Source organism: Aspergillus piperis (genome assembly GCF_003184755.1).
Source record: "Aspergillus piperis CBS 112811 unplaced genomic scaffold BO85scaffold_7, whole genome shotgun sequence".
In the NCBI taxonomy this organism is placed as follows: Eukaryota; Fungi; Ascomycota; class Eurotiomycetes; order Eurotiales; family Aspergillaceae; genus Aspergillus; species Aspergillus piperis.
Genome location: NW_020291597.1, coordinates 1,540,973 through 1,568,064, shown reverse-complemented (window position 1 = coordinate 1,568,064; position 27,092 = coordinate 1,540,973). Strand labels below are relative to the sequence as shown.

At 48.9% G+C, this 27,092-nt stretch overlaps 9 protein-coding genes across 9 annotated transcripts; 5 read left to right on the top strand and 4 right to left on the bottom strand.

Moving 5' to 3' along the window:
• Positions 1-3,341: 3,341 nt before the first annotated feature.
• On the top strand, positions 3,342-8,352 carry BO85DRAFT_513135 (acetyl-CoA synthetase-like protein; the record flags this gene model as incomplete). Its single annotated transcript, XM_025664690.1, has 4 exons — positions 3,342-3,356; positions 3,398-4,239; positions 4,298-6,224; positions 6,284-8,352. The coding sequence occupies 4 exons, from the start codon at positions 3,342-3,344 to the stop codon at positions 8,246-8,248; spliced, it is 4,749 nt and encodes a 1,582-aa protein (XP_025516744.1). The 3' UTR covers positions 8,249-8,352.
• A 1,073-nt stretch (positions 8,353-9,425) lies between these two features.
• Positions 9,426-10,236, bottom strand: BO85DRAFT_513128 (uncharacterized protein; the record flags this gene model as incomplete). The annotated part of the gene is made up of 4 exons (XM_025664689.1): positions 9,426-9,551; positions 9,619-9,717; positions 9,773-9,872; positions 9,926-10,236. 4 exons carry the CDS (start codon positions 10,234-10,236, stop codon positions 9,426-9,428), a joined length of 636 nt encoding a protein of 211 aa, XP_025516743.1.
• A 267-nt stretch (positions 10,237-10,503) lies between these two features.
• On the top strand, positions 10,504-11,921 carry BO85DRAFT_513126 (glycoside hydrolase family 27 protein; the record flags this gene model as incomplete). Its single annotated transcript, XM_025664688.1, has 2 exons — positions 10,504-11,234; positions 11,299-11,921. The coding sequence occupies exons 1-2, from the start codon at positions 10,631-10,633 to the stop codon at positions 11,919-11,921; spliced, it is 1,227 nt and encodes a 408-aa protein (XP_025516742.1). The 5' UTR covers positions 10,504-10,630.
• Positions 11,922-13,700: 1,779 nt separating this feature from the next.
• Positions 13,701-16,062, top strand: BO85DRAFT_370279 (putative C6 transcription factor; the record flags this gene model as incomplete). Its single annotated transcript, XM_025655954.1, has 3 exons — positions 13,701-14,417; positions 14,478-15,037; positions 15,087-16,062. 3 exons carry the CDS (start codon positions 13,701-13,703, stop codon positions 16,060-16,062), a joined length of 2,253 nt encoding a protein of 750 aa, XP_025516741.1.
• A 105-nt stretch (positions 16,063-16,167) lies between these two features.
• Positions 16,168-17,675, bottom strand: BO85DRAFT_487523 (glycoside hydrolase family 88 protein; the record flags this gene model as incomplete). The annotated part of the gene is made up of 2 exons (XM_025663462.1): positions 16,168-17,454; positions 17,526-17,675. 2 exons carry the CDS (start codon positions 17,673-17,675, stop codon positions 16,168-16,170), a joined length of 1,437 nt encoding a protein of 478 aa, XP_025516740.1.
• Positions 17,676-18,058: 383 nt separating this feature from the next.
• On the top strand, positions 18,059-19,770 carry BO85DRAFT_513119 (putative MFS transporter; the record flags this gene model as incomplete). The annotated part of the gene is made up of 5 exons (XM_025664687.1): positions 18,059-18,313; positions 18,375-18,601; positions 18,659-18,737; positions 18,800-19,273; positions 19,327-19,770. The coding sequence occupies 5 exons, from the start codon at positions 18,059-18,061 to the stop codon at positions 19,768-19,770; spliced, it is 1,479 nt and encodes a 492-aa protein (XP_025516739.1).
• A 291-nt stretch (positions 19,771-20,061) lies between these two features.
• On the bottom strand, positions 20,062-21,387 carry BO85DRAFT_513117 (uncharacterized protein; the record flags this gene model as incomplete). The annotated part of the gene is made up of 3 exons (XM_025664686.1): positions 20,062-20,906; positions 20,966-21,250; positions 21,306-21,387. 3 exons carry the CDS (start codon positions 21,385-21,387, stop codon positions 20,062-20,064), a joined length of 1,212 nt encoding a protein of 403 aa, XP_025516738.1.
• A 436-nt stretch (positions 21,388-21,823) lies between these two features.
• BO85DRAFT_477409 (uncharacterized protein) lies at positions 21,824-24,360 on the top strand (the record flags this gene model as incomplete). The annotated part of the gene is made up of 4 exons (XM_025662837.1): positions 21,824-22,475; positions 22,539-22,623; positions 23,206-23,332; positions 23,388-24,360. The coding sequence occupies 4 exons, from the start codon at positions 21,824-21,826 to the stop codon at positions 24,291-24,293; spliced, it is 1,770 nt and encodes a 589-aa protein (XP_025516737.1). The 3' UTR covers positions 24,294-24,360.
• A 316-nt stretch (positions 24,361-24,676) lies between these two features.
• On the bottom strand, positions 24,677-25,734 carry BO85DRAFT_477408 (uncharacterized protein; the record flags this gene model as incomplete). The annotated part of the gene is made up of 4 exons (XM_025662836.1): positions 24,677-24,888; positions 24,920-25,105; positions 25,256-25,286; positions 25,612-25,734. 4 exons carry the CDS (start codon positions 25,732-25,734, stop codon positions 24,677-24,679), a joined length of 552 nt encoding a protein of 183 aa, XP_025516736.1.
• Between the last annotated feature and the right edge of the window lie 1,358 nt (positions 25,735-27,092).

The following is a 27,092-nucleotide window of genomic DNA, read 5'->3' as shown; positions in this document are numbered from 1 at the left end:
AACTTTTGTACTGAGGATTATAAAATAAAAAGAACGTCCTCATACTAATTTTCTGATACTAGTTATACAAAGAAATGAATTTAAGTAGCATACTAATCTTGAAGTGATTTCTTCGAACTTGTTGCTTCCTCTTAGATGGTCCTATCGACATAATCTTTCTATGTACTCTGTCCATTAGCCATGACATCTGTGAGGGCTCTCCCAGCTTGCATATTGGCAGTTTCGGCATATTGATAGCCAAACACCACTTATTAAACAACATACTTCAGCTGCCCCAATTGTAACCCATCGCTAGGTCAATGTAGCTGACAAGAGTCTTGAGGTATTTCTGCGGAGGATCATCTACACGGCGTCTCTTGATATTCCAAGCCTGTTCACCCGGATACGCTCCTCATCTTATACCTAAGTAGCCACAACCTTTAGGCTGCATTGGGAAAGTTGAAGGAACAAAGCTTTGCCTTCGACCATTGCTTGCTTGACACGGACCATATTAACCCACTCCACGATCTACAGACGATTCTTCTGAGAAAGGCTCGGCCTCTACCATCTAGTAAAACTACATTACTTCTTACAACATTTCTTCGTGGGTGTATGGCGCGCTGGTACCAGTATACAGGCTTGCTTTATGGCAACAATACGTGATTGGCGTCGGCGACCGTGTAGACTGTTGCAGTCTTAACAGCCATGTAAACAGGGCTGACGATTGAGGCTCTGCAAGACATGTTGCCTTCCAGTATACAGCATAGGACTCCACCGTCGTCTGTCTACTAGGCTGCTGATTGCAAACGGCCTTGTTCTCGTTCTCCTTGTCATGTATCTATGAGCAACGAAGTGGCGACGGTGCTGTATCGGCGGGTAAGGGTTCGAAGAACCAAGGCTTCGCCAGATAAGACACGAATAGTGTGCTGTGAATCCGAACTCAGCATTGATGCGAATCAGTTTTAATTTTTTTGCCAAGGTTTCCATGTTGTTCCGAATGCTCAGACCGAGCATGGACTGGCATGGAATCTCCACTTAATTTCCACGTACTAGTTCCTTAAACAGAAATGGGCTGCGCGGCCAATTGATCACTATGACTCACGTAGGCACGGAACATCACATCAGCTGCATCGGATGAGCAGCGTAGCATGGGTGGGGTTCATTGATCATGGGGTTCAAAGTGATGTTCGGGTGGAAGGCCTGACATATATTTTATGTGACATGAGTTAGGATATGTACTCTTACGTTGTGACGTGCTCTACATGCCTCGTCACTGGTAGGGCATCATTCCTGACCATACATCTATGCTTCTCGAGCCTCGAGAGCTTATTTGAAACAACATGACCAATGCCGATTGCCCGTATTGTAAGAGCAGAGATATCCAGCACGTGAGAGGAAAAGAAAGAAAGAAGGGAGATCAAAGGAATATGGCGAGGTCTTCCGCTAGCTGCAGCAGTTTGTGGACCATCGTGGGATCAACAACCAAGAACTCAGGCATTTCTATCCCTTTCCTCCCCCTTCTTTCCTCGGTGTTACCACAACCACCAGGATCAACGTTGGAGCAATGCCCGTAAGCTTGCAATAAGAGAGATAGCGTAAGATATCTAGACGAGAGAACAAATGGGTGTCACTTATTATACGCAATTGAACAGCAACGAATCACATAACCTCTTAGTGATCAGCGTCGGGTGATTAGATGCCAGGATGCCTGAAAAATAGCCCGAGTCGAGTAAGCACACCCAATCGGAAATCTGGGGAAAATGCAAACTGCTTGGAGTGAAAGCTGGATTGATGCTAACCTTAAACATACCCCTCAGATTGAGATGACCTGGAACCACGTTTCATGTAAGTGTAGGCGTAAGTGCCCTCCCCTGTTTCTATTTCATCCTCTTATTCTTTCGTACATCTCCGATCATCCACTGTATGGTTACAGTCGGCAGGTAAATGAGGTTCTCCTCCATCAGCAAGGAGTATCAAGTGATTTTCATGGTGGGGTCAAGCGGTCATAGTATTCCAAATGGAAGAAACACCGACCAGCTTCCCCGCCATAAGAGACGCTGAACTAGCGTAAGGAACTGCTTAAGTATGATTGCGGGCTTCTTGAATCAGATGCGATGATTCTACATAACGGAGACAAGATAAGAACCCAACAAAACAGTTCGGGCCGGAACACTAAGCTCATCACCAAGAGGAGACAAGCTTTTCCAAATTTTGATCTCGCTATGTGTACTGAGATTGGTGGTTCACCAGGTCAGAGAATCCCCTCGGTAGCCAATTCCGGAAAATAACCAGAAGCCTTGTGCCAGCAATGCAAGGTGCTCTATCAGATGACTTGACCTGCAGGTGGCAGACGCAAGGCTTCATGCCCATGGACCAATCACCAAAGCTCACTAACGAAAATATGCAACTGACGCCATCTCGGTGGCAGCGGAGAACCAAGTACACTATATACTCAAAAGTCTCGGGACACTCAAAATTTCTTCAATTTCTAACACAAATAACTCTCTCAAAGAATGAGATATAAGTCTCTAATTCTGAGTATATATAAATAACTATCATATATATATATAAATATAATAAATAATAAATAATATTTATTATTCAAGAAATGATCTATAATAAATCAAAATTTCTAGTATTCTTTTCGACGCAAATATATTGAAAAATTTATATGATATACTATTTTTTTTATATTTTTATATTACTTTTTAATCAATTCTAAATATTTTTTATATATATTATTTTTTATAAAACTCAAAATTGATCATTTCGTGATTTTTTAAAAATATAGATATAAAAATCTATTATTTATTTAATAAATTTTATACGGGTTCCCATACAAAATATATAATTTTTTAATTTTAATTATATTTAAATCTGTGCAGTTTCATATAAAAAATTATAAAAAAAAATATTTTAGTAGAATATTAATCTTTTGATATTTAAATATAATAATATCAATTTTAAAATCCACTATACCATATAAATTTGTTGAGATAAATAGATTTAAAATAGATGAGTTTTGGTGTGATTTGGGGGGTTGTCCCGAGACTTTTGAGCACTTATTGTACGTACGCAATGCAATATACCTGCACCTAAAGCATCACCCCTAAGCTTATTGGCTTGCCCGTGAAAGTGGACAGCAATGGCGGCGGTGTGGCTTACACGCCAATCCCACTCTGTCAATTCTCCTTGGGGATTAGAGTCAGTCTCACTCTTTCGTATAGAGAGACATAAATGAAGGACTGCCAGGGTCTTGCGGATGCTGAAAGGGCACCCATTACTGTTCTCATTGATCGCTTCGCTTATCAATTCCACTGACACCAATACCCCTAGCTATGATTGACCACGTACATGCCATCATGTTGAGCCAGTGCGTTAGATAGAGCTTCCGGATAAGCTATACATGTGCTGATAGCCTAGCAGGAGCAAAGTAGAAGATGATTCTCGAGAGCTGCATCGCTCATCACCAGAAATCGCATTTCGCCAGCTTCTGGAGCCGGTATACCGGGAGAAACAACCGTGGCTATTCCAGGATCTGCTGCGGCGCTACCAAAAGCTCTGGAAAGAGCTGCCAGAGATAGCCAAAGATGGCCGCTCCCCGGACTGGGTGATGACGATCGACCGAGTTCAGCAACGAGTCAAGTCTGTTATGCCGCAAATGGTAGACTTCATATCGTGGGATTGTCGACAGCCAGCACTCCTGGACCCCCGGTCAGGCCGCGACATATCGCACGCAAAGGTGCGGCAGTTCATAGAGAGGTTCGATCTCAATCTACCAGAATCGACTGCGGGGAAGCCGCGAGTCGCTGTCATCCTCCCCAATGGGCCTATCCTGGCACTGGCCTTGCTTGCTGTAGCAAACCGCTATACCCTGATACCGATGGCAAAAACAGCTGTCCCAGAGGAAATAATGACTGACCTTGACGCAGTCCGTGCAGACGCAGTTCTAATGCTCGAGGATGATGTGCAACGCCTGCAGACATGGCTGAAGCTGCTCGTCTTCACTGTTCAACCTCAGAATGACTTGACATTTTGTGTCACTTGCATAAACAGCTCAACCGTAAAGTGTGGAGCCCAGCACGCCCCAAACGGCCCGGATGATCTCGCCATTATCCTGGCAACGAGTGGGACTAGTGGCACCAAGAAGTTGGTTCCAATCACGTTGTTCAATCTCCTAGTCAGTACAACCTTCACAATGGATAGTCTGGGATTGGATACTGAGTCCCGCTGTCTGAATATGATGCCGCTCCATCATGTGTATGATCCCCTCGCAGCCACACAAGAGATGTGGAAAGACCTGCGCTAACAGAACCAGTGGTGGTATGATACGTAGCTTGTGGGCTTCCCTTGTGGCGGGAGGCATGACAATCTGTTGCTCGCAATTTGATCCGAACCTCTTCTGGGATGTGGTTGAGAAGTATCACCCAACGTGGTACTACGCGGCACCAACAATGCATGAGATGATAGTAGCTGAAGCTGCGCATCGAGCTGATGCCGTTAAGAATAGTACCATTACATCCATCTGCAACGCAGCAGCCGCATTGCCCCCGAATGTTGCACAGCAGCTTCAGGAAATCTTTCAATGCCCAGTGTCACCCAGCTATGCGATGACTGAGTGTTTACCCATAACTGCCCCGCCTCAAAGTAACAGTTTCAATCGTCCTGAAAGCTCAGGGTTGGCTGTGGGCCCAGAGCTGGCTATTTTCGACAGTCAACATCCGCAGCAGCGTGCCTCTACTGGCTCAGTAGGCCGAATCTGTGTGCGAGGCCTGCCCGTATTCCCGGGTTACCTTAACAGTGATGGGCTGGACCGGAATTCATTCAGCCCAGCAGGGTGGTTTGATACAGGCGATCTCGGACATATTGATGAGGACGGGTGGCTCTATATCACAGGACGGACAAAAGAAGTCATTAATCGCGGAGGAGAGACGATCTCTCCTGTGGAGGTCGAGGATGCAATCATGTCGGCTGCCAGAGACAAGTCTTCTAGTCTTTTCGGCCGTATCAAGGCAGCTCTGGCATTTCCTGCTCCCCATGATGTCCTTCAAGAGGTCGTCGGGGTGGCCGTTGTAATCCCAGCAGGCCACACAAGACCCGACCTTCGCCAACTGCACCAGGGCCTCAAGGAGCGTTTACACCAACCCAAATGGCCCGCTCTCTTGGTTTATATGAATGGCATTCCTAGATCAGGGAATAAACTGCGGCGCATCGGCCTAAGCCAACGACTGGGGTTGGAGACATTGACCGACCAAGTTCCCGCAGCCGAACGGCACTACGAGGCACTGTGCCCGCCGGTGGATACGCCTGTCAGCGAGCCCATTGCTCGAACGCGATGCGCGATAGATTTTCCTCTGGTCAAGACATATATCACACAGGCTTCTGGTCTGTTTAACCTAATACTGCGAACGCACGCCGACGGATACCCGCGAGCCATCCTCTTCCGAGACGGGACCGGAGGAGTGTCGCCCGAGGAGGTCCTCACCCGTCTCTCCCATCTCATGCATGGTTATCTCATCCCCAGCAGGCTGGAAATACTGGATGGCCCCATTCCGCGGGACACCCATGGGCTGATTGACGAAGCTGCTGTGCAAGCCACGCTGCGCGCCTTGCATGCAACAGCCACGTCGCCGACGCAGCAGCGGGTATCTGATCTTTTCGCGACCGCACTCAGGCGTGCCCCGGAAGATGTGACGCCTGCGACCGACTTTTTCGAGTCCGGCGGGGACAGTATGAGCGCGGGCCAGCTTATTTCCAAGATCCGACAGGAGTTCCGGGTGCCTGTTGCTGGGGATGTTCTGTTCCAGCACAGTACCGTGGGCGCTATTACGGCCACCATTGAGGCGGCAATTGCTGACACCAAGATACGTAAGAGCAGAAAGCAGGATCTTCCAGGATGTCGAGAGACATATAGCTCCACCCAGCGGTGGGTGTTATTATTGAATTTGGTGCCCTCCGTCATCCTCTACCCAATGCTGCAGGCCCTGCGTTGGACATTTCTGGTGTATATGCTCTCCGGGGTCTCGACGCGGTTTCCACTGCGCCCGAATCTCTTTGGACGGTTGCTTGGCCTCATACTGATGCGACTGACTGTTCAACTAGCGATGGAGATAATCTCCCCAATCATAGGGATCTCACTGAAATGGCTCGTTGTTGGTAGATACCGCGCAGGAATGTATCCAATGTGGGGACCGTACCATATGCGGTGGTGGTTGGCACAGAAAGCACTCCAAGTGTGCGGCAAGGTATGTCATCCATTTTATACTCTCCGTATCACCACGGCCAGCTGATAGAAGGGCACCAGGGGGTGTTTGACCGCTTTGACTTCAGCCGCATCTGGTACTACCGAGCTCTGGGAGCACACATTGGACGTAATGTCTACATCGACGAATTCACGGGCCTTGGGGAGTACGACCTCCTTCACATCGGCGACAATGTAGTACTAGAGCACTGTATCTGCCGTCCGTTTGCGAGTGAGCGGAACACCTCGATGTTGCTCCAACCCATCTCCATTGGAGCCAGCTCCTACATCGGCCTTAGGTCGACCGTGGTGCCTGGGACTACGCTGCCCCCAGGAACGTTTATCGGCGCCAACTCATCCACCTGGGAGATTGACGATGCCGATGAATCCAACCGCGACCAATCTTCTGCCAAGGCGCTGCAGCCCCACTGGATCTGGCACATCTTGGTTGTGGGATGGCTGGAGATCGTCGTCCGCTTCGTATCGGAACTACCGCGGATCGCAGGACTACTCCCCATCGTGAGTCGCTATCCAACGGTCGCGGACGACCAATTGCGACACACTATCTCTTGGCTCACCAGCCGTACTCGGATCGGCTACTTCCTTCTCATGCGGGTCTACTCCGCTCTTGCCGGACCTTTGACGTGGTTCCTAGCCGTGCTGGTCGTGAAGCGTGGACTGGATGCATGCTGTGGCCGGCCCCTTCGAGGCCCTATGAACCAATTGTCCCCTGCTCAGAAGGTACGACATGCAGCTCTCGACGCAATTGTTCCACAAGGGGATATTTCCCGCCTGGCGCGGCTCGTGGGACCAAACTACGAGCTGGTCTCAGTGGCGGTGCGGATGCTGGGTGGGCGGGTGGGAAAACGCGTATACTGGCCACGCACGAAGTTGAATCTAATCCCTGATTTTGACCAGTTAGACATTGGCAACGACGTGGTTTTCGGGTCCCGGTCCTTCCTGGTCACAGCGGATGGAATGGGGAGAGAACCTATTGTCATCGGGGATGGCACCATGCTGGGGGACCGATCCGTGGTGTTTCCGGGAGTCACCATTGGGACGTGCGCGATGGTGGGCTCAGGGGCATTGTTGCGGCGGAACGGCTTCTATCCAGATGACAGCGTCTGGACTGGTAGCAAGCATGGTGATGCCATTCGCTTCCCTCAACTCAAGGGAAAGAGAGATGCTGCTAAAGATCCCGACGGAAAGCGCGACACGACAAAGCCGTTTGGACGCGCCTTGTACCAGGGGAAGGCGAACTACCATGTGCTAGGTCTGGGACCCATTGTCGGGTTCTCCAGCTTCATGGTCGCCTTCACCGCGGTATATCCCATGGCGGTGCCGCTGGCGGCATTGTTGGTGGTGAACCGTCTTCTCCCAATGGAACTGATGGCATTTGGTATGCGATGGTGGCGTCCGTTCGCCGTGTACGGCGTACTAGCTGCAGTGATGGCGGCAGTGACGCTAGTTCAAGCGGTGGTGTCGTTGGGGATTGTCATCGCCGTCAAGTGGATACTCGTTGGACAGCGGACTGAAGGCTCATACCCCTACGACTGTAGCAGTTATTGCCAACGCTGGCAGATTATGCGCACTATTGACATCCTCCTTGAGGAGCCCTTTGGCGGGACGGGTATCCTGTCGTTACTCACCGGAACAGCGTATCTGAGCTGGTTTTACCGGGCCATGGGGGCGAAGATCGGGGCAGATTGTGCGTTGAATGCGAACGGTGATCCACACATCTTTTTCACAGAGCCGGACTTGGTGACGTTGGGAGATAGAGTCACGGTGGATGATGCTAGTCTGGTGTGCCATCTCAACACGCGGGGGGACTTCGAGTTGCATACGCTGCGTGTGGGCGATCGAAGTGTGATGCGCACGGGGTCTCGATTGTTGTCGGGGGCGTCGATGGGGAAGGATGCGTGTCTGCTGGAGCATACGCTGGTGTTGTCGGGGGATCATGTTGAGGATGGCACGACGTTGCAGGGCTGGCCGGCGGAGGAGTTTAGGGGGGATCGACTACGACCGTAAGCTATATACAATCTGCGCGGTGAGGAGTGCATATGTTACTTGCGAGCCGGTGGGATTTGGGTTGGGGGTAAATGGAAAGCTGTAAATATCCCTAGCATTTATCTTGAGACACTTCCTTGCAACTAACCGGCTCGCAAGAAATCTTCAGGGCGTACATGCTCAGAGTTCCGGTGGACTGGACAGGTCTGCATTCCAATATTATTTACCGAAGCAAGCTTTCCCATCGCGCGATTTATTACATACGCAGCGCTGCACTCCAAACTATTTCATCCGTCCAACACGAGACCATGCCTCCAAATCACTCATGAGAGCCGACCAACCCTCTGTCCCGAGTCATGTTCTTTGATCCTTCATACCCCAACAACAACCAGAGCAAGACAAGATAAAGCTGAGATACCCCCCTCAAAACATCCAACCCGGCACAATACGCTGCAACACACCACCTGCAGCAGCACCGGGGTGCGGCAGGTGGCCCAGCGGATGATCTGCGCACTTGCGCACATCCGCGGGGGTGACGCCTTCTGGGAGATCGCCTGGGTCAATTTTCATTACTCCGAGGGAGCCGCACTCTTCTTCGGCACTGATATCGGTGGATAGGGCGGTCGTGGCGTAGATGGTGAGGAGGAGGTAGGAGAGGAGTTTCATTTGGGTGCTTTTCTTCGAGGATGGTGGGATGAATTAGAAGGTATAGGATTTGCGAGGGTGGAGGCAGGATAGGAGCTGGTAAAAGTTTGGGAGAAGATATAAGTTGTATTATTTGGGTTTCCTCAGCTACTAGTGGCGTTAGGGTGAGAAGTCGCTTGTTGATTTATAAACTGGAGTTGCCAAGTGAACAGAAGACGTGGCCGGATTGCCCTTGTCCGTTGCCTGTTGTCTGTACTACCGGTTTCTTTGCTCTATGGGACTATGATAGATGCCTAGACTTGGTGGTCCGAGTGAACGGAAAATGCCAGTGATTCATCGAAAGTACCATGGTTGATTTGGTAGGTTTTGGCTTGGAGCTCCTTATCTACAGGGGTATGATTCCCGTGAATAAGTGAAACCAACACTTGGTGAGATTTGATTAGTTTATGAATGTCCACTTAGTGACTCTTGGCAGGGGCTGTACTATAAAATCATACCGTGACAATGATAAAACTAGGATAAATCTGGCCAACTTGCAAGTGGCTGATTGAGATTAACAATATGAAAGCTGAGGATTCGAGCAACTCCCAGCGATGAACGTTTGCGACATCCGCGGAATATCGGATTCGAAGATCTGTGCTGATGGGTCTAGGATACGGTCGATGATGTGCACCACCCCCTATAATGTCAATAATTATTAGAAGATTATTGTTCGATGGTCTTGCAAGGAAGCAATGAGTGCGTACACTGGTAACCGGGATATCCAATTCAACTACTCTTGCCACTTGATTGAGAACAACCGTTCCGTCTTGTACTTGCGAGCTCACGAAGAGGTAGGTGGCAGTCTAATCTCGATATCAGCTCTCTGCATTTTATCTGGATGGGTACGTGTATGTTCACCTGAAATCGCTGCAGAGTCTCATTGAAACTAGCTGATGTGAGCTCGGAGTTAGGCACATAGTGGTGGATGATGGTGTTTCCCAGCCACCATTTCCCTTTTCTAGGCGGATTTAGCGACAGCAACCCAAGTACAATAAGTCTGATCAGACATACGGAGTCGGCTCGAAGCTATCAAAGTATGCCCCGGTATATACTTTGAAGGCATTGTTATTCGGCGCAAAGAATGTAAATTTCCAATCTGGATCTGTGTCAAACGCTCGTGCAAATCCGCCAAGTTCATCGATCTTCTCAGACAGGATGCTCAAGTCGGACCGAGACTTGATGAAATCTAGAGCGGTCGTCGCATTCGAGGGGCTGGAGGCTACATAGCCGGGGATACTTCGGTAGTTCAGAGGGTCTATTGTGGCCGTTACTAGACTGCTCAAAGATAGGAGGACTAGTGCTGGGAAAGCTGAGAATTTCATGTTGGGACTGCCAAAATGTTGCTAAAACAGCTTCAGTATACGATGTATGGTGAGTTGGAAGAAAAGGGTTCATGATTCAGAACTCGGGCAACTTGTCCAGGGTTACTAGTAGTCGTTTGGCCGCTAGATCTCCCGGAGCATCTCCGCAACCCCATCCACCAAAACCGGCCAATGAGAATATATCACTCGGCTGATAAGTGCAGCTCTAATAGCTGGTAACTCTATTCTAGCTATCCTCTTTACTATGGCGGGGAACCCGGACAATTACCGGAGGTTACATAGTTAGCCACTGATGGAGAAACGAACCTGCTACAAATAGAACTTTGAAAATTGCCCCGTGGACGACTCCTCGGTTACCTCAGCACACAACTCGTCCAGTATAACCAGCAGCACAATGGGACGCAATTATCAACACTTATCATTCCGCTTGGCCGTCGTGGCGATTTTAACCTTCGTCCACTCCGTACTGGGAGGCAATAGCCTGGCACAAAAACCTCAGATGGGCTGGAACTCATGGAACGCATTCAAAGCGACGGTAAATTACACGATAGTCCAGGATGTCATTGAGCGCTTCTATACTCTTGGGCTTAAAGAAGCAGGGTACGAATACGTGCTGCTTGATGACGGATGGGCAAGCTACAATCGCACATCCGATGGGTATCTTCAAGCCAATGCAACGTCCTTTCCTCAGGGAATTAAGGCACTGGCTGAAGAGGTACATGCCGAGGGCTTAAAATTAGGCCTTTACGGAGACAGTGGGCATTACACATGTGCGTGGAGACCAGGAAGCTGGGGATATGAAGAAAGAGATGCCCAAACGTTCGCAGGTTGGGGCGTGGACTATCTCAAGTACGACAACTGTGGCGGATTCCAGTCGATGATGGAGGCCCCTCAGATCCGCTTTGGGGCAATGAAGAATGCGCTTGCTCTTTCGGGTCGAGATATCTTCTATTCTGTGTGTGGTTGGGGTTATCAGTTCCCTTGGCACTGGGGAGGAGGTGAGATACATCCCACAAACAAAACGATCTTCTACTTTGAGATACTCATTTAATCTTCCTGCAGACATCGGTCACTCATACAGAATGTCTGGCGACATCACGACAAGCTTCACCAATGAAACCGAGTGTCAGTGCAAGACCGCCTACTGTCTTAACACTGGATATGCCGGTTGCTCAGTCCTGACGATCATCAATAAAATGAAAGAAATCAGCCAATATCAGACTCAGGGTCACTGGTTAGATATGGATATGCTCGAAGTCGGAAATGCCAATTTCACACTTAACCAGCAACAGACACACTTTGCGTTCTGGGCGGCGCTGAAATCACCCTTGATCATTGGGGCTGATCTGAGCAAACTTTCCAATGATAGCTTAGGTGTGCTCACTAATACGGCAATTATTTCAGTCAATCAAGACGCTCTTGGAGAGCCTGTGACGTATAGGGAGGCTCACAGTAAGGAAGGCCTCTTTCAGGTATGGGCTGGAAATGTCGAGGCGGGATATGTTGTGCTTCTGTTGAATGAGAAGAGTTATCCGCAGACCGTGTCTCTGAGCTTTGCGAGTCTTGGGCTTGGCTCGCCTCAAAAGGTTGTTGAACTCTGGTCGGGAAAGACTTTGCAGGTTGCCAATACATTCAATGGAACTTTGGGGTCCTATCAAACTCTTGTTTTTAGAGTGCAGACATGACAATTTGAAGGAAGGTGTGGCTCTTATTCTCAATGTTCCAACTTTATTATCACCATTCTTACTATCTCCCCTATAGTGCCCCTTTATGTACCCATTTCTAACTTGCATCAACTAGACTTGTTTGTGCCTTAACGTTTGCTAGAAGGGCAATTCATCCGGGGGCGAACAGGACGTCACCGGATGGAGCACTCAAGTTGGAAAGCTTAGTTTGATGGCATGGTTGAAGATTAAGGGGGACTTACTATGCATTCCCTACGGGTGTTCCTTCTGCCGAATGCATCTCGGCAGGGTGCACCATGTGGAGGATATACCAGTGCTACTGATCATGACTGTGTGGGGGCATGCTCCACCTATGGTGCCGGAGTTGGGAGGTTCAGTAGGTCCAGATCCAGTCACTCTGCAAAAGGGGTGATTAGAATATCTGCAGAAACCAGCAACCCCGAAAGACGGCACATGCAAGGGGCAAAGCCGATGGCAACCAGGAACACGTACACCTGGTGTACGTCAACCACCGAGCTAGATATGATTGGAAGCAAAATCAAAGATAGGCCGTTAAGGTACCTCTACCGGCATACACCAAGCTTCTTCCGTATTGATTATGATTAGCGCGTGATACGCCAGCAAACACGTCAATTATGGGTGACAGATGTGAACATGAACCATCTCATGCTCCTGCAATCTGGGCTCGTAGTGATAAGAGTTCATTCCACAGCCCTTGTGTCGAGTGCGTTGCATGTTGGTAACTGAGTAGTCCAAGTGGGCTTGGCAAGATCCTTAGAATATCCAGTTGATGCTAAATCTTGAAATCTGCTTTTGTCTCTGGAAGGTGGACTGATTGTGGGTTGACAGGTTGCGCGGCCAGGTGGATCCCGTGCACGAAGGTTCGCAAACTCCCTCTCTTCTCGTTCGCCAGCACTCACACACGCGGAAAGGGTCTTTAGTGCCCCTGTACATACGTAAGTTACCCGCCGATCCTTCCCTGAAGACATGGACCCTGGATATTAACTGCAGGTGGGTCTGTCTTCCACTCCGCACGAAATACATTTTCTATATGCGATACACATCAGTAGAAGCAGACACTGGAACTGGGAGAGAACGAATCTGTTAGTCTAGTAAATATCTGATATTACTAGGGATCCTATGAGTGAGTTAATGAAGGTCGGAGACCAAACCGCCTTTCCTGTACGATTAGGGCCAGCGCGCCCTAACTCCCCATCAAGACTTGAGAGTAGCAACGAACCACTACCTACAGTTAAAAGTGGAAGCTCCTGATCAGTGATATATCGGAGTATGTCGATCCCTTTCCTGATTCAAACCTCTAATATAGCAAATCGAACATTTTGCTAAGGCATTTTGGGAAAATCTCCGGTGTCGGACACTCGCCGGCAACTACCCCGCCCGCCGACAGGAAGTTGATTGGCGCAGCGCAGGTCTCCATGTCAACTAAGCTCAACGGCAAAGAGGATGTTCCAGGAGTGGCATGACGAGTGCAAATTGCGGGGAAAAGAACGAATTCCCCATAGGGGCGTTCGGCTTTGAGGATGTGTAGTTCTGTATGTCAGACGTCCCTGTCTTCCTGGACAAAACATCCCTATCGTTAACCTCAATAATTTCAGCCCTGTCTACCCGATGACCGCAAAATCTCAACCCGCGATAACCAACACCAGCGCAGGAGACTTGCCGGAGACAGCTACCAAAGGAGAGGAGGAAATTCCAGCCTGCCAGTTTTGTCGCAAGAAAAAAGCCAAATGCAATCGAGCGCAGCCCTGTTCGCAATGTATGCGATCGGATGTCGTTTGCGTCTACGATGATCGACGAACTAAGCCCGGTCTCCGAGCTGGGGCGGTCGACCAGCTATATCGCCGCGTCGAGACGCTCGAGAATATGTTTCTGGGCCAGGAGATGCTCTGGCAGCAGATGTGGCAGTCTTTATTTCCGAACACTGAGCCCCCGCGATCCCTGGCCAAGGGAACCACGGCAGCCACGACCCTGGCAGAGCGTCGGGAGCAGCTGAAGGCCTCAGTACTAGACTCTGCAAATGTGGCGACAAAAAGAACGAGCACAGAAGCAAATACAGACGATTCTGCGCCACCAGAATGTGCTCCTCCCCATTCCAAACGCACCCGCGTGGAAAATTCGCTGGTTTACCATGCGGTTGCTCTACAATCCGAGTCTCGCGTGGCCAGCCCCTTACCTGATGCCGTCTTGACCGAACTCGTCGATTTTTACTTCACCAATATACATCCATGGATACCAATACTACACGTCAAGAAATTTCGCGAGCGGATGCGATCGCCGGAAGAACGAACGCATATAAATTGCATCTTACATGCCATTGTCTCTGTCTGTGCCCGCTTCTCACAAAACAAACAATATGGCGATACGTTGGATATGAAAGAGATCGCCAAGAAAAGTCGACAAGAGGTAATCTTGCAGAGCACCGAAACCTTCTCGGTCGAAAATCTACAGGCGCTGGTGATTGTCGCATTCGAAACAGTGAGCTAGGGGCCCACACTATGTCCCTAGAGAGAAGTAGACTGATTTACTTTCGAACAGATAAATCGCGGTCGCGGGCCCTCGTCATGGTCTATTATTGGCAGCATGGCAGGAACCGTAGAGCAACTTCAACTTGGAGTAGAAGAAGATGACCTATATCGCGTCAAGGGCATGGGGGAAAGACTAATCAGGCGCATGGTTTTTCTCACACCATCTCGGTCGTGGAGCGAAGCGGAGGAGCGGCGACGTGTGTTCTGGGCCGTCTTTCTTATGGACCGCTTCTGCAGCGTCTCTACAGGCTGGAAGATTAGTCTGAGAAATGCGGATGTGAAGCGCCGTCTTCCATGTGAAGGCGCTCTATGGGAGAAAGAGCAGGAAGTCTGCACCCCGTATTTTGGAATCTCTGATATCAAAAACACTAGCCTTTCTAATAGCCATTCTGCTACGATAGATGGCTGTGAGGAGCAGGCCATCGGCGCTTTTGCGTACATTATTGAGGCAACTGAATCACTGGCTCTCGTGACCAATTTCTATCTACACCACGCCTTTCTGATTAACGATGCCAGCAAGGCACGATTATGGCTGGTCAAATTCAAGGAACTAGATCTGCGACTGATTCAGTGCGCATTACCTCCTGTTCCTTCTTTGCCTTGATGCTGATGCGCGCAGATGGAAAATACACCTACCTCCTAAATGGCGCGAAGCCTGCGTCCTGAACGAACAGAGAGTCATGGATCCAAATCTGACTCTGGCACACATAACCCACAACACGGCGGTAATTCTGCTACACCAAGGCATTGCATATCCACCAGCGCACTGGCAGAAATGTCCCATTAAACTCCCGTCGGCATCCTCCGCCGATACGTGCTTGGAAGCAGCTTCAGAGATAGCAACTATTGCTGATCAATTCTTGTCCTTTTCTCCCATTTTCACGAACCCCCAGTTTTCTTTTTGTCTATTCATCGCCGGCCGCACACTCCTCGCACACGCTAGGCACAATAGGGTGCCACCATCCCCAGCTCTCAACACCTTGATTGGAAATCTGATGGAAATCTCACAGCGATGGACAAGACAGCATGACGGCAGTCAAGCCCCCCAGGAGGACAGCCTTGCCTTCAAATTCGCAACTAGACTGATCGAAGCCCAGCAGAACCGAGCCTGTGTATCTCGTCCAAGCCTGGATATTCGCACGACCGCCTATTCAGATGAGTCTAAGGAGGAGATGTACAAGGATCTCATGGGAACAAAACCGGATGATCCACCAGATTATGAGTCGCTTGGTGAACCATTACAACTGGCTCCGTTCCCTTCGCAGCAGTCTACTGGCTGCTCATTCGACCCATTCAGCCTAGCCTTCCCACCGCTGCCACCAGCCTTTCAGCAGGATTTCTCGCCGACTGGTCTAGATCCATTCTCTTTTTATAATATGCAACTGCCATCAGATTCTAGTATCTCTTCTCCGCTTGAAACCCGCAGTCACGAGTCAGGTTCCAGGCATGATTCGGAGAGTTCCATGAATAATCTCATGCCGACAGATATATCGCACCTCTTCGATGTGACATCTAGCCCAGGACAGCGGATTAGTTATTACGGCAATACGAGGGGCCTAACCAAGGACTCGGCAACCGACGGAATTGAGAACTAGACCAGTAACAAAACTGCATGATTGATCGTTTTGCGCTTTCACGTCGAACCTTTATATTCTAAGTCTAAATTCACACCCAAATGGGGAGTTGATGCTTGTGCCATGCTACCTTTTCTTAAAATCATCAACAAAGTCCATCTCAAGAAGCATGTTTCCAAAAAGCAAGAAATAATAATCAGCATATACAAGTCCGTGATTCGACCACCTCCGAGGAGCAAACTCATAATTATTGATCGTCGCTCCCGTCAGGATGGTTTCAGAGACGTTCCCGTCGCTAACCTTTATTGCTTCAAAGGCTTTGCAAGTCTCAGTCTGATGGGTCGAACACTGGTCAGCGTAGATGGGCACCTCCAACGAAGGGCCAGTTTCGAAACGCATAGGTTGATTTAGATACCCTCCGACCGTACAATCAACCAGCGTCATCGCGGCCCGAAGGTAGTAATTAGCTGCGTCAGTATCTTGCAACTTCTTATATGCCTTACAAAGCAACAGCATTCCACAAGCGGCGATCATGGCAGCAGAAGTATCCCGTGGTGAGGTGTCATTAACAGGTGCATCGAAATCCCAATACGGGACGCCATCATCCGGCAATCTCCCAAGAAATACATCCGCCAGCGCTCTAGCAGTGCGAAGGAATTCCGTCTCCTGTGTCCACCCGAAGGTCTGCACAAACCCCAGAATCCCCCATGCCTGGCCCCGTGCCCAGCAGCTACTATCACTGTATCCCTGGTTCGTGAACTTCGACTTGACTGCTCCGGTTTTGGGATCCAGATTGACCACGTGGAAGGTCGTACGGTCATCTCGGATGTGATGCTTCTGCGTGGTGATTGCATGCGCCCTAGCTATGTCATATAGCCTCGGACAATCTGTTTCCCTCGCCACCCAGAACAGCATATCCAGATTCAACATGTTATCGATAATAACTAGAAAGTCCTGCGACGGGTCTTTGTATGCATAGCGCTTCGTGATACACTGATCCCAGCTACGGATACACTGGGTTGATTCGCTGAAGCGGCTAGCAAGGGAGTGGGCTGCTAGTACGAGGGTGTTGTATGCTGCTGGGTCTCGATGCAGGGTCCACGCTTTCATCGCCCAGGGGGTGACCATGAAGCCTAGGTCATGGGTATCCTTACGAAGGGCATTTTGGTGCAGGTTGGCTGTCCACCAGCGGCAGAGGTACTCGTGTTGGAGGGGATGGGGGCGGAGAACAGACTCGCTGTTTGCTTGCGTGATTTGGGGAGCAGGATTCCGGTCGCGGAAGAGGGTGCTTCGCTCTAGAAGAAGATATAAAGAGCCTGGGAAGAACCCGGATGTCCAGAAGTCGAGGGTTCGGTAGATGTATGTAGTTTTGTCTTCGCCAGTGTATTCGGGGTATAAAGTTGGAGGTTTTGTCTATTTCTGTTAATAATTATTTTCGGGCTTACTGGCAGGTATTATAATGGCTTGAAGATTATATCACTTACACTACCCATCGCCTTGCTTGCGACGAACCAGACCTTTGCTAGGACGGATTCTGAATAGAGGGCTTCGAGTACTCGCGTCCACTGCTTGGATGGGAATACTTCGGAGCCGGTGCCGTTGACGGTCGCTGGGGGTCCTGCTTCGATAGACATTGTTCTTAGTTTGTCAAAGGACCGATGCTGGGTTAGGAGAAGTTAATCGAATACTAAATACGCAATAAGAGGCTTGTTAAGACCTGCTTGTTTTTCTCTACAAGAATTCGTTCTCCATTTGTGGCAGTATGCATTCGCAGTCGGAACAGGGTCCGGGAATTCCTCCGCGCAAGAAGTCCATGCCAAAATCCCGTGGATAGGCATTTCGGGCTATCTCCCGGAGGCCCTCCGACGAGCCTACGAGACACACGTTACAGCTAAGCCTTCCCCACCATGCAAGCTCTTTCTCACACTGAGTCCGGGGATACAAATCCATACATTGATAACCTTCTCTGAAGTTCAATTTGCCTAACTCCACAACCCCACAATCCCCAGATTCCACAATGGCATCCAAAATCTCCGATATAGACACCACAACAGCCGATCACCTCGAATCGACCGAGAAGAAAGACCCGTATGCAGCAGACCCAGGCATTGAGATCGACGAGGCAACAGATAAACGACTGTTTTGGATGATCACTCGTCGTATTTTGGTCATTCAGATTGTTACCTATTTCTTCCAGTCACTTGACAAGGGCATTTTGAATTATGCCTCTATTATGGGTATTAAGGACGATGCACATCTGGTCGGACAAGAGGTATACACCAACCATTATTAGCTCATAATTTACCTTTGATGTTGATTTAATATTCATTTAGTATTCCCTACTAGGCACGATTCTGTATATCGGCATTCTTGTGGGCGAATATCCCCAGAATCTACTGTTGCAGAAGTTTCCAGTTGCCAAGATGCTCTCTGTCAATGTATTTATTTGGGGTGCGATCGTGGCATGCTCGGCTGCATCTACACGTTTTGGATCGTTGATGGCGGTCCGGTTTCTGTTGGGGTTCTTTGAGAGCTGTATCCAGCCTGCGATGATGCTCATGTGAGTGTCTTTCCGGTCTCTGGATTCAGTGAGTCTTGCTGCTGACTTTAATGCTAGAACAGCCATGTGGTATAAGCGAGAAGAGCAGTCTGTGTTGAACTCAATCTGGTATTGCATGACTGGAGTGCAATTGATGGTATGTCATTACTCCTCTCGCTCTGCCATTGAAGATGCAGCTCACATAATTACCCACAACAGATCGGTGGTCTACTCGCCTTCGGAACCTCCCAGTACGTAGGGGGAGTGATAAAGAACTGGCAATTGCTCTTCCTCGCTCTCGGATGTGCTACATGCGTGTGGTCGTTTTTTATTGGCTTCTTCCTTCCAGACAGCCCTCTCTCAGCAAAGTGCTACAGCGAAGAAGACAAGAAATTGATGGTAGAGCGGGTACGACACAACGAGACGGGAATTGAGAACCGCGAATTTAAAAGATATCAAGTCATCGAAACGATCCAGGACCCTATCGTCTGGTGCTGCGTGATGCTCATTCTCGTGGCCAACTTGATCATCGGTGGCCTAGGCGTCTTCTCTAACCTGATCATCGAGCAGTTCGGCTTCTCACTGCTCCAGACAGAGCTGTTGAATATCGCCCAAGGCTCATGGACAATCATTGTGATGGTCGGGTCTGCGTGGTGCTCACAGCGGTTCCAACAGACGTGTTTAACCATGATAGTAAGCTTTATCTTTGGCCACCAACTCACCACCAAAAGCTAACCAAATACTAGCTATGGACCATCCCAGCGATCGTCGGTACCATCGTCATCCTCGTCGTAACACCCACAGCATCCAACGCCGGCGGCATGCTGATCGCCTTCTACTGCACGCAGTTCTTCCTCGCCGAAGGCAACATGATCATATCCCTGATCACCCGCAACACAGCCGGTCAGACTAAGAAAAGTCTCACCATGACATTCCTTTTTGTTGGTTGGGCGGTGGGAAATCTCATCGCGCCGCAGATCTTCCAGAGTTCTGACGCTCCGCGATACTTGCACGGCTTTCTGGCGCATATTGTGATTTATGCTGTGTTTATTGCCCTGACAGTCCTGACAAGGGTGATCTTGATGAGAAGGAATAAGGCGAAGGAGGGTGAAAGCAGTGATGTCTCGCATGAGTTGGCGTTTCAGGATTTGACGGATAGGGAGAATCCGAATTTTCGGTATGTTTATTAGGTCGCGGTTCAATCGTTGTGGATATGGGAATGTATAGTCAGCTAGTAGCTAGTTAGTGAGTAACGGATCCGGAATATGTCACAATAACTGTATGATCATACAACTCATAAAATTTATCCCAGACATGAGTGCCGAATCGAACCGACGTTCTTGAGTTCTATCATTACTATAGTTAACAAAATACCCTCTGTCTTGTTCAAGGTCCATATAGAGCTATGCCATTTAGTAACCACTTCTTTCAATTCCATTCTTTATATACATGCAGAGCAGATACATTCATCGAGATTCCTTCTACTTCTCTGCAACCGCAAAAAGCAAATCCGCCCAACTGAACGGATCAACCGGCGATGCCTGGCTCTTCACAGAAGCATCATAAACGTCCTTCACGCGCGAAGTCCAAGGCACATTAACCCCCCTCTCTAAAGCTTCATAATAGAGTAGACCCCAAGCAGCCGGATTCGTCTTTCCATCCTGATATCCAATATACCGATTCACCGCGGAAATGTTCGCCCAAGGACCATCCACCAAAACCACCTCACACCGATAAAAGCTCGCATCATACGGCACTGTCTGATTCATGAGGTATTTCCCTGCATACTCTGCCGCGGTGAAGATAAGATTATCCTCCAAAGCGAACAAGTCATAGTCCTGGTTAGCCACAACCCTCGCAGCAAGTGCCGTCCATTGCAGCGCATCCTGTACATGGGACTGATCGCGGCCCGCTTCGGAGTTCTGGCCTGTAGAAGCTAGATAATTATAAGGCACTCCGGCACAGCGATCATACTTGTATGTGTATAAGGCATAATTGTATAGAGCCACGTCGTCCAAGTAGACTGCGAAATTGAGCAAGCCCATGATACTCGCCATGCCGTAGTTGGCTTGTCCGATTATGATGCTCTGTCGGGCGAAGAGCCAGTAGAGCTGGACGCTAAACCCTGAGCCACCTTTGTATGTCGCGCCTTGCTCGACCCAGCCGCCTTCCCAGCGCATGATCTCGGCTGCGTTGGCGAAGATAGAGCCTTCGATGCCGATAAGGAGGGATCGGTCTGTGCCGATTATGTTCTCGAGATCGGAGCCCCAGGCGTCGAGGATCGTGGTGGAGCGGTTCCAGTGGCTTTGGTTGCGGGTGATGTACCCTTTATTATTACAGATTATTAGCCCTTCAGTGCTCTCTAGTCATGTTTGAGGGACTTACACATAATGGCATTCTGGTATGCAGCACGAGAATCATCATGGAAACTAGTATAGTTGCTTATCTGCCCACGACTGATCACAGGATACGGGCCTTGCATTTCATAGGAGGCGTTGGAGTAGGGATCTTGAGCAAATCGGGTGTAGGCAGATGCCCAAGGCTCGACACCGTTGAGGACATTTGTTCGCATGAGCTCGAGTTGATCGTGGCTATGCCAAAGGCCTGGATGTTGGAACTGATTCGTTCTGTTTTTGGAGCCGGGTGTGTCGGGGACCATCATTACGGGCCCTGGTGTGGATAAGCATGTTAGTGGGGATGTTGAGGGTCAACTTCTAGCTCGTACCATTTAGACTTGGGACATCTTGGACCAGTCCGTGGACGTGAGTAGCGGTGGCCACCGCAAGGCATAGCTTGAGAATATGCATGATCGGATTGTTTGATAGTGGTGAGGTTGTAGTCTTGATGGTGGCATGTTATTCATATTACTAGCTTTGATCTCATGATCAAAGATTAGATTATACCTCGGGCTAAGTGCCGGACAGGGACCGATTTTCTGATTAAGTTAAGGAATATAGTCATTATCTATGCGGGGAACAGCCGGAAAATGCGCCGGTGTGCATTGATTAAGTGGCATACGCGTTCTTCCCGACAAGACGGAAGGAAGTGGATCTGTTGGGGAGCAGGAAGAACGGCTGCTTCATTTGCCGATGCCCCTGAAGGATAAGCACAAAACAACCCTACTTTAATATAGATATCAAACTCAATTGATTCAGGGTAGTAAATACAAAGCATATAAAGTAGCCTGTATCACCAGAACATTCTCCCTTCTCAATATCCTCCCAAGCTTCACAACAACTCAACATGATGTCCATTCTTTCACTCCTCTCCCTCCCTCTCTTCCACCACCTCGCCTCCGCAGGCACCATCTACCACAGCAACTTCACCTCCGGACTATCCCCCTTCTCCGCCTGCAATGTAGAATCCCCATCCTACTCCACCGCCACAGACGGCAACCTTACCGTCTACTTCGATGAGTCCTACTACGACGGCACGCGCAACCGCAAAGGCGCCGAGATCTGCGTCTTTGAGAACGACACCACCACCAATGTGGCCCAAATGACCAAGGAAGGCTGGCAGGGCTTCTCTATCTATGTGCCCTCGGACACCTACCCGACGGACAAGAGCGCCATCATCGCCCAGCAGTTCTGCCCCGGCGGGTGCTCCTCGTGGTGTGGCACCGTCGAGATTGTGAACAATACTCTGCAGACTACGCACCGTGCTGCTTGCTCTACTGGCACTACGGCGACGATTGTGGATGATATTGAGAGAGATGCGTGGCATAGTGTTGTTGTGCATATGCGCGTGTCAGAGGAAAGTGATGGCGCTTATGAGGTTTGGTGGAACGGGGAGCAGGTTTACAGTGTGTCGGATATTGATGTGGGATTTGGGACTTGGGATGATGATGATGCGTTGACTACCGGGTGGTATTTCAAGAATGGGGAGTACTGTTTTGGTGAGTTGTTTGATCGGATGAAATAGGGTTGTGGTCGTCACTCATGCTAACTGGATTTGCTAGATACCGACGCCTACACTGATGTGACTAGAACTTTGTACTTTGATAACGTAACTTGGTATGAGACTGATGATGGCAGCGATGATGGGTATGAGACGGTTTATCCTTGATTGTGATTTATCTGGAGGAACGTGTAAAGTATTGCTGTGTGGTTGTGGTTTTGCTGCAATGAATGGGTATTTGAGATAAAGCTGTATTAGTGAGTTGCCATAATAATGAGAAAGTATTCTCTTAAAAATCAAACTGTACTGAAGCAGAATTTACTTACCACTTGTGCTCTGTTACGGCATTGGCCAAGCAAGATGCTTCATTGGGTGGAAAAGTGGAGCCCAGCGCACTGACATCGATCTTCATACTCGTAGCCACCTTGTGGCATCTGCAATATCTTGTCCTCTTCCCATTTGGGAATCTGTGCCCTATAACCTGTGGCCTTGCTAATTACTTCTTCTAAACCAACTTCGAGAGCACGATGAGTGAAACAAAATTTTCGCTTATCATAAACGCCCCGCACTACGGCCTTGGCGAAGAAGAATTAGGTGAGATCCCTGCACTTTTCATGGTTTGCATCTGAGACATTTTAGCTTGTGCTTAAAGTGGCGATTTATATTAGATTCTTATGTCCCTCGTCCGCGCTTACTTTTGCAATATGTCTTTATTTTCTTTCAATGAGCAAACATGTCATCTACGGAGTGATATCCGCTCGGCTTCAACCCGGTCAAGACCCTCTGGTGAAAGAATGGATAGGCATCTTTCTCATCTTCTTCACTGTTTTCGCTTTCCTCCTTGCAACTTCCTGGGTGAGTCAATAGTAGTACCAGAATAGACAAGTACTATACTAATAAAAGAGAACAGGTCGCCTACACCTCCCAAGTCATCGGAGCCCTAGCTGCAATCGAAGACCCTAACTCCAACCCACCCCCCTACATCCGTCTTGACAACCAAGCCACTAATCGCAATGATCCCGAACTCACCACCACCCCAACCCCAAAACCAGTAACCAGCGATCTTCGTACATCCATCAACTACCTCTTCAGCCTCGGCGACGGCGGTATTTTCTCCACCTTCCGCGGATTCCGCATGTATTCCGCCTTCATCTCGCTAGATATGGTCTTAGCCCTCTTAATACCCGCCTTCATCCCCGTCCCCATGCACATGACCCTCGCCTCATTTCTAGCCAACTTTATGGGCAGAATGTTCCTCGCTACATGGCAAATGGCATGGGTGCATGTAGTCATCGCAGATAAATCGCCTTTCGTCGGCTATCGACGCATGCTAGGGTATCAGCATTGGAAACGGATTGCTCCTGCTGCCGTACTGCATAGTGCCGTCATGTCTATGACTTCCTCGCTGAACTTGGCTGTCTCCAGGGCTGTTGGGTGGGTTATTGTGGGTATTCTTGGTGAGAAGGGATCGAATGGTGAAAAGGGAGAAGGGGGAATTGGTGTTGTTTTCTGGTTTATGTTCTTTTTCTTACTCACTGTACCTGTTAATGCGATATTCACTCGTGTGGCGGCTTCGATGTTGCCTGAGGGGCTTGATCCCATTGTGCCGTTTGATCGGCGGTTTGGTGGTAAGGTGAAAATGGGGGGTAGGGATGCGAGATTGGGTATTGTGGATGCGTGGAGGACATTTGAGTGGTCTGCGAGGGTTCAGTATTTTAAGATTGTTTTTCAGGCGATTGCTATTGAGATTGTGCTGGGTGTGGTTGGGGGGTTGCTGGTTTTTGGAGAGTTGAAGTGGTTGCTTTACTCTCACTGATCACCATGTCTCTGTTTATATTCTAATGTGTGGGTTGAACTCTTATAATGAAAAGGAACATCACCAGAACTGATACAGCGCAATGTAAAGAATATAAGTGATGCTTTGCATTTCTATAACCTCGACTAGATGTAGATTACGTCAAATGATGTGTTACTGGAAGGTATATGTGGCGGGAGTTTTACCTATTGGAACGTGTGATTGTTTGAAGCCTTGTGCTGTGCTTTCAAACGGAGCAAGAAGGAAAGAGATATGAATAACTTTAATTACTTATCTTTCTTTCCTACAGTCATTAATAAGAGAAAAGCTACTGAGCACTTATATGACCCCAATGTGCATTCCTATCTCGTCTAGCCTGCAAATCATGAATCCTGTTTAGGATATTAAGCCTTCGCTTGACCGTAGTACACAGCTTCCACGTATTTGGTTTCTTCTACACCAAGTGCGCCACTTTCATATTGCTGCCCCATCGCCCTCTGCAGATCAGCAAATGTGTCCCTCGCGTATGCTTTGACTTGCTTGGCATGTTCGTCATCTGCATCGTCGTCGTCGAATAAACCACCTTCAGCCTCATCATCGCCATTGATTTCCACTGCTGGAATCGCTGTCATCATCTGTACTCTCACGCCTCGGTCTGCTCTGACGACCCCGATGCAATACTTCAAGTACATCCACAATCTCAACGTGTCCCACATCTAGGACAACCATGGCTCCTGCTGCGAGTAGAATTCGGACAATGTCCCTCAACTCAACGTAGCCATACCGGCCCACAGTGACTGTTTTCCTCACATAAAGCGCCACAGCATCCAATGCTGTATGATTATTACGATTATTGCTAGACAGGAAAGGTGTATTGACTCAAACCCTTCGACCTCGAGAAAATATTGGACACATTGGACATCTGCAAAGCCCGCGGCCATCGAGAAATGTTCGTAATGACCGGCCCGGATGGACACACTCACATTGGCTTGCTGGGCTTTTACCAATACCCCGCTGCCTCTGTGTCAGCGGAACCGATTAATGGAACAATACGTCTCAGGGTCATGCCATAAGCCCCGGGCTACTGAACCAGACTAATATCCGCTCCGCTCTGTTTCACTAAAAATTTTACGCCCTCCAACCAGTTCCTATCCGCTGCAGTGATCAGTGCACAACCCCAGATATCGTATCGAAAATGTATGTTTATGTCTGCGTGGGCTTCGCAGGTCAAGAAACGCAACATATCGGAGTCTTCTCTCTAGGTTGCCGCTCTTAATGCGCAATCGCTCCCTATTTTGAAACAAACATCCACTTCCTTATCTTCCAATAATAATCTGACCATGCCAATATGTCCACCAGAGACAGCCTCGATCAGTGGTGTGGAAGGATAGAATTTGCCTTGTAGGCCAAGAGTGCCACCTTTCGCCAGAAGAATATGCATAATCGGGGTATGGCCAGTCATTGCAGCTAGAAGCATGCAGGTATCACCCCGATCATTAGTACAGGTCACATCTAGCTCGCCCATATTCCACCATCAGTCCGATACTGAGAGTCCGTTTCGACGCACGGTCAGAACAGAGTATTCGACAGGCCATAATCTTTTATCAAAGCACCGGGCCCAAGCCCGGTATCGCGCGCTGCTATCCTGCGGAGCACCGAGAAAATTCTCCAGGAGTTCCATAACAAAAGACAGGTCCTTTGCCGGAACGCTGGCAGGGTCTAACGTAGTAATATGTTCCGGCCAAAAACAGAAGACGTAGTAGAGAAATGGTCATGTGAAGTAGGATTTTGCAGGCCTGTAGCGATCACCTTTGGCATCAGGATTGAACATGGTCTCCTTCCAACAGGTATCGCTCATCATAAATAGCAAACACGCTTTACCGACCATCGAGTCGGTGACTGCAGTAGTCCAGCTGCGACGTAGCTCGAAATACTCTGCGACCGATATCTTTGATATTCTCTATACGTCCCGCTCACAATCGATAATCAGCAAATTGCGACGCAATGCCAACAATGCATCGTCGCCAATCGGGTTACACAACTCTGTCGTTTTACTGTCAGGGTTAATGCGGACTGCCTCGAGAAGCTCTTCTCATGAAAGCGGTTCTCGTGCGGTGAGAACCCACTTCAAAGCGCGTAGCGCCAGATATCGGTCGTGAGGTTGGCTTTCCTCTATTCTTTCCAAGAGAATTTTATACGTATCTTCGAGTGTTCTCGGAAGGGTCTGAAGACACTCCAATATAGCTTCAGAAGACACGCATCTTTCGGGCTGTTTGGCACCAGCTGCAGACATTGCTTTTTCTGGGAAATTTCGTCCTCATACCAGGGGTGGCTGTCTGGTGACGTGTCACTCTTAGGCATCTATCCAAATAGCATCCATCATCGAGGTAGTGCTTTCCACATTTCCTATCACGTTGTCAAGAACACCAGCATAACACGAGATGGAGTTGATGAGCTCAGGCTCGACTATTTTGAAGAACCCAATGCCAGCCTCTATAGAGGCAATCGACCGGCAGTGAAGATACAGAATGCATAGATGGGGTGGTTGGTGGATAAAGGAGGTGAACTGTACACAAGTAATTACCCTGCACGGAGAATCCCCCTCCATAACACACATTCCGAGTAAAGTGAGAAACCAGAATAGTTAGAGATACGCTCATGAGACAAGGATCTCCAGTCTATCTACAAGATAGCAAATGTTCACAAAGACGGGAATTCTCTTGCTGGTGGAACATTTACTCCGGGATAAGGTAACGTCGACATGTGTGCAAGGCGGGAAGTTCTTGCTTGGAAGTACAGAGTATGAGTTTTAAACTTGAT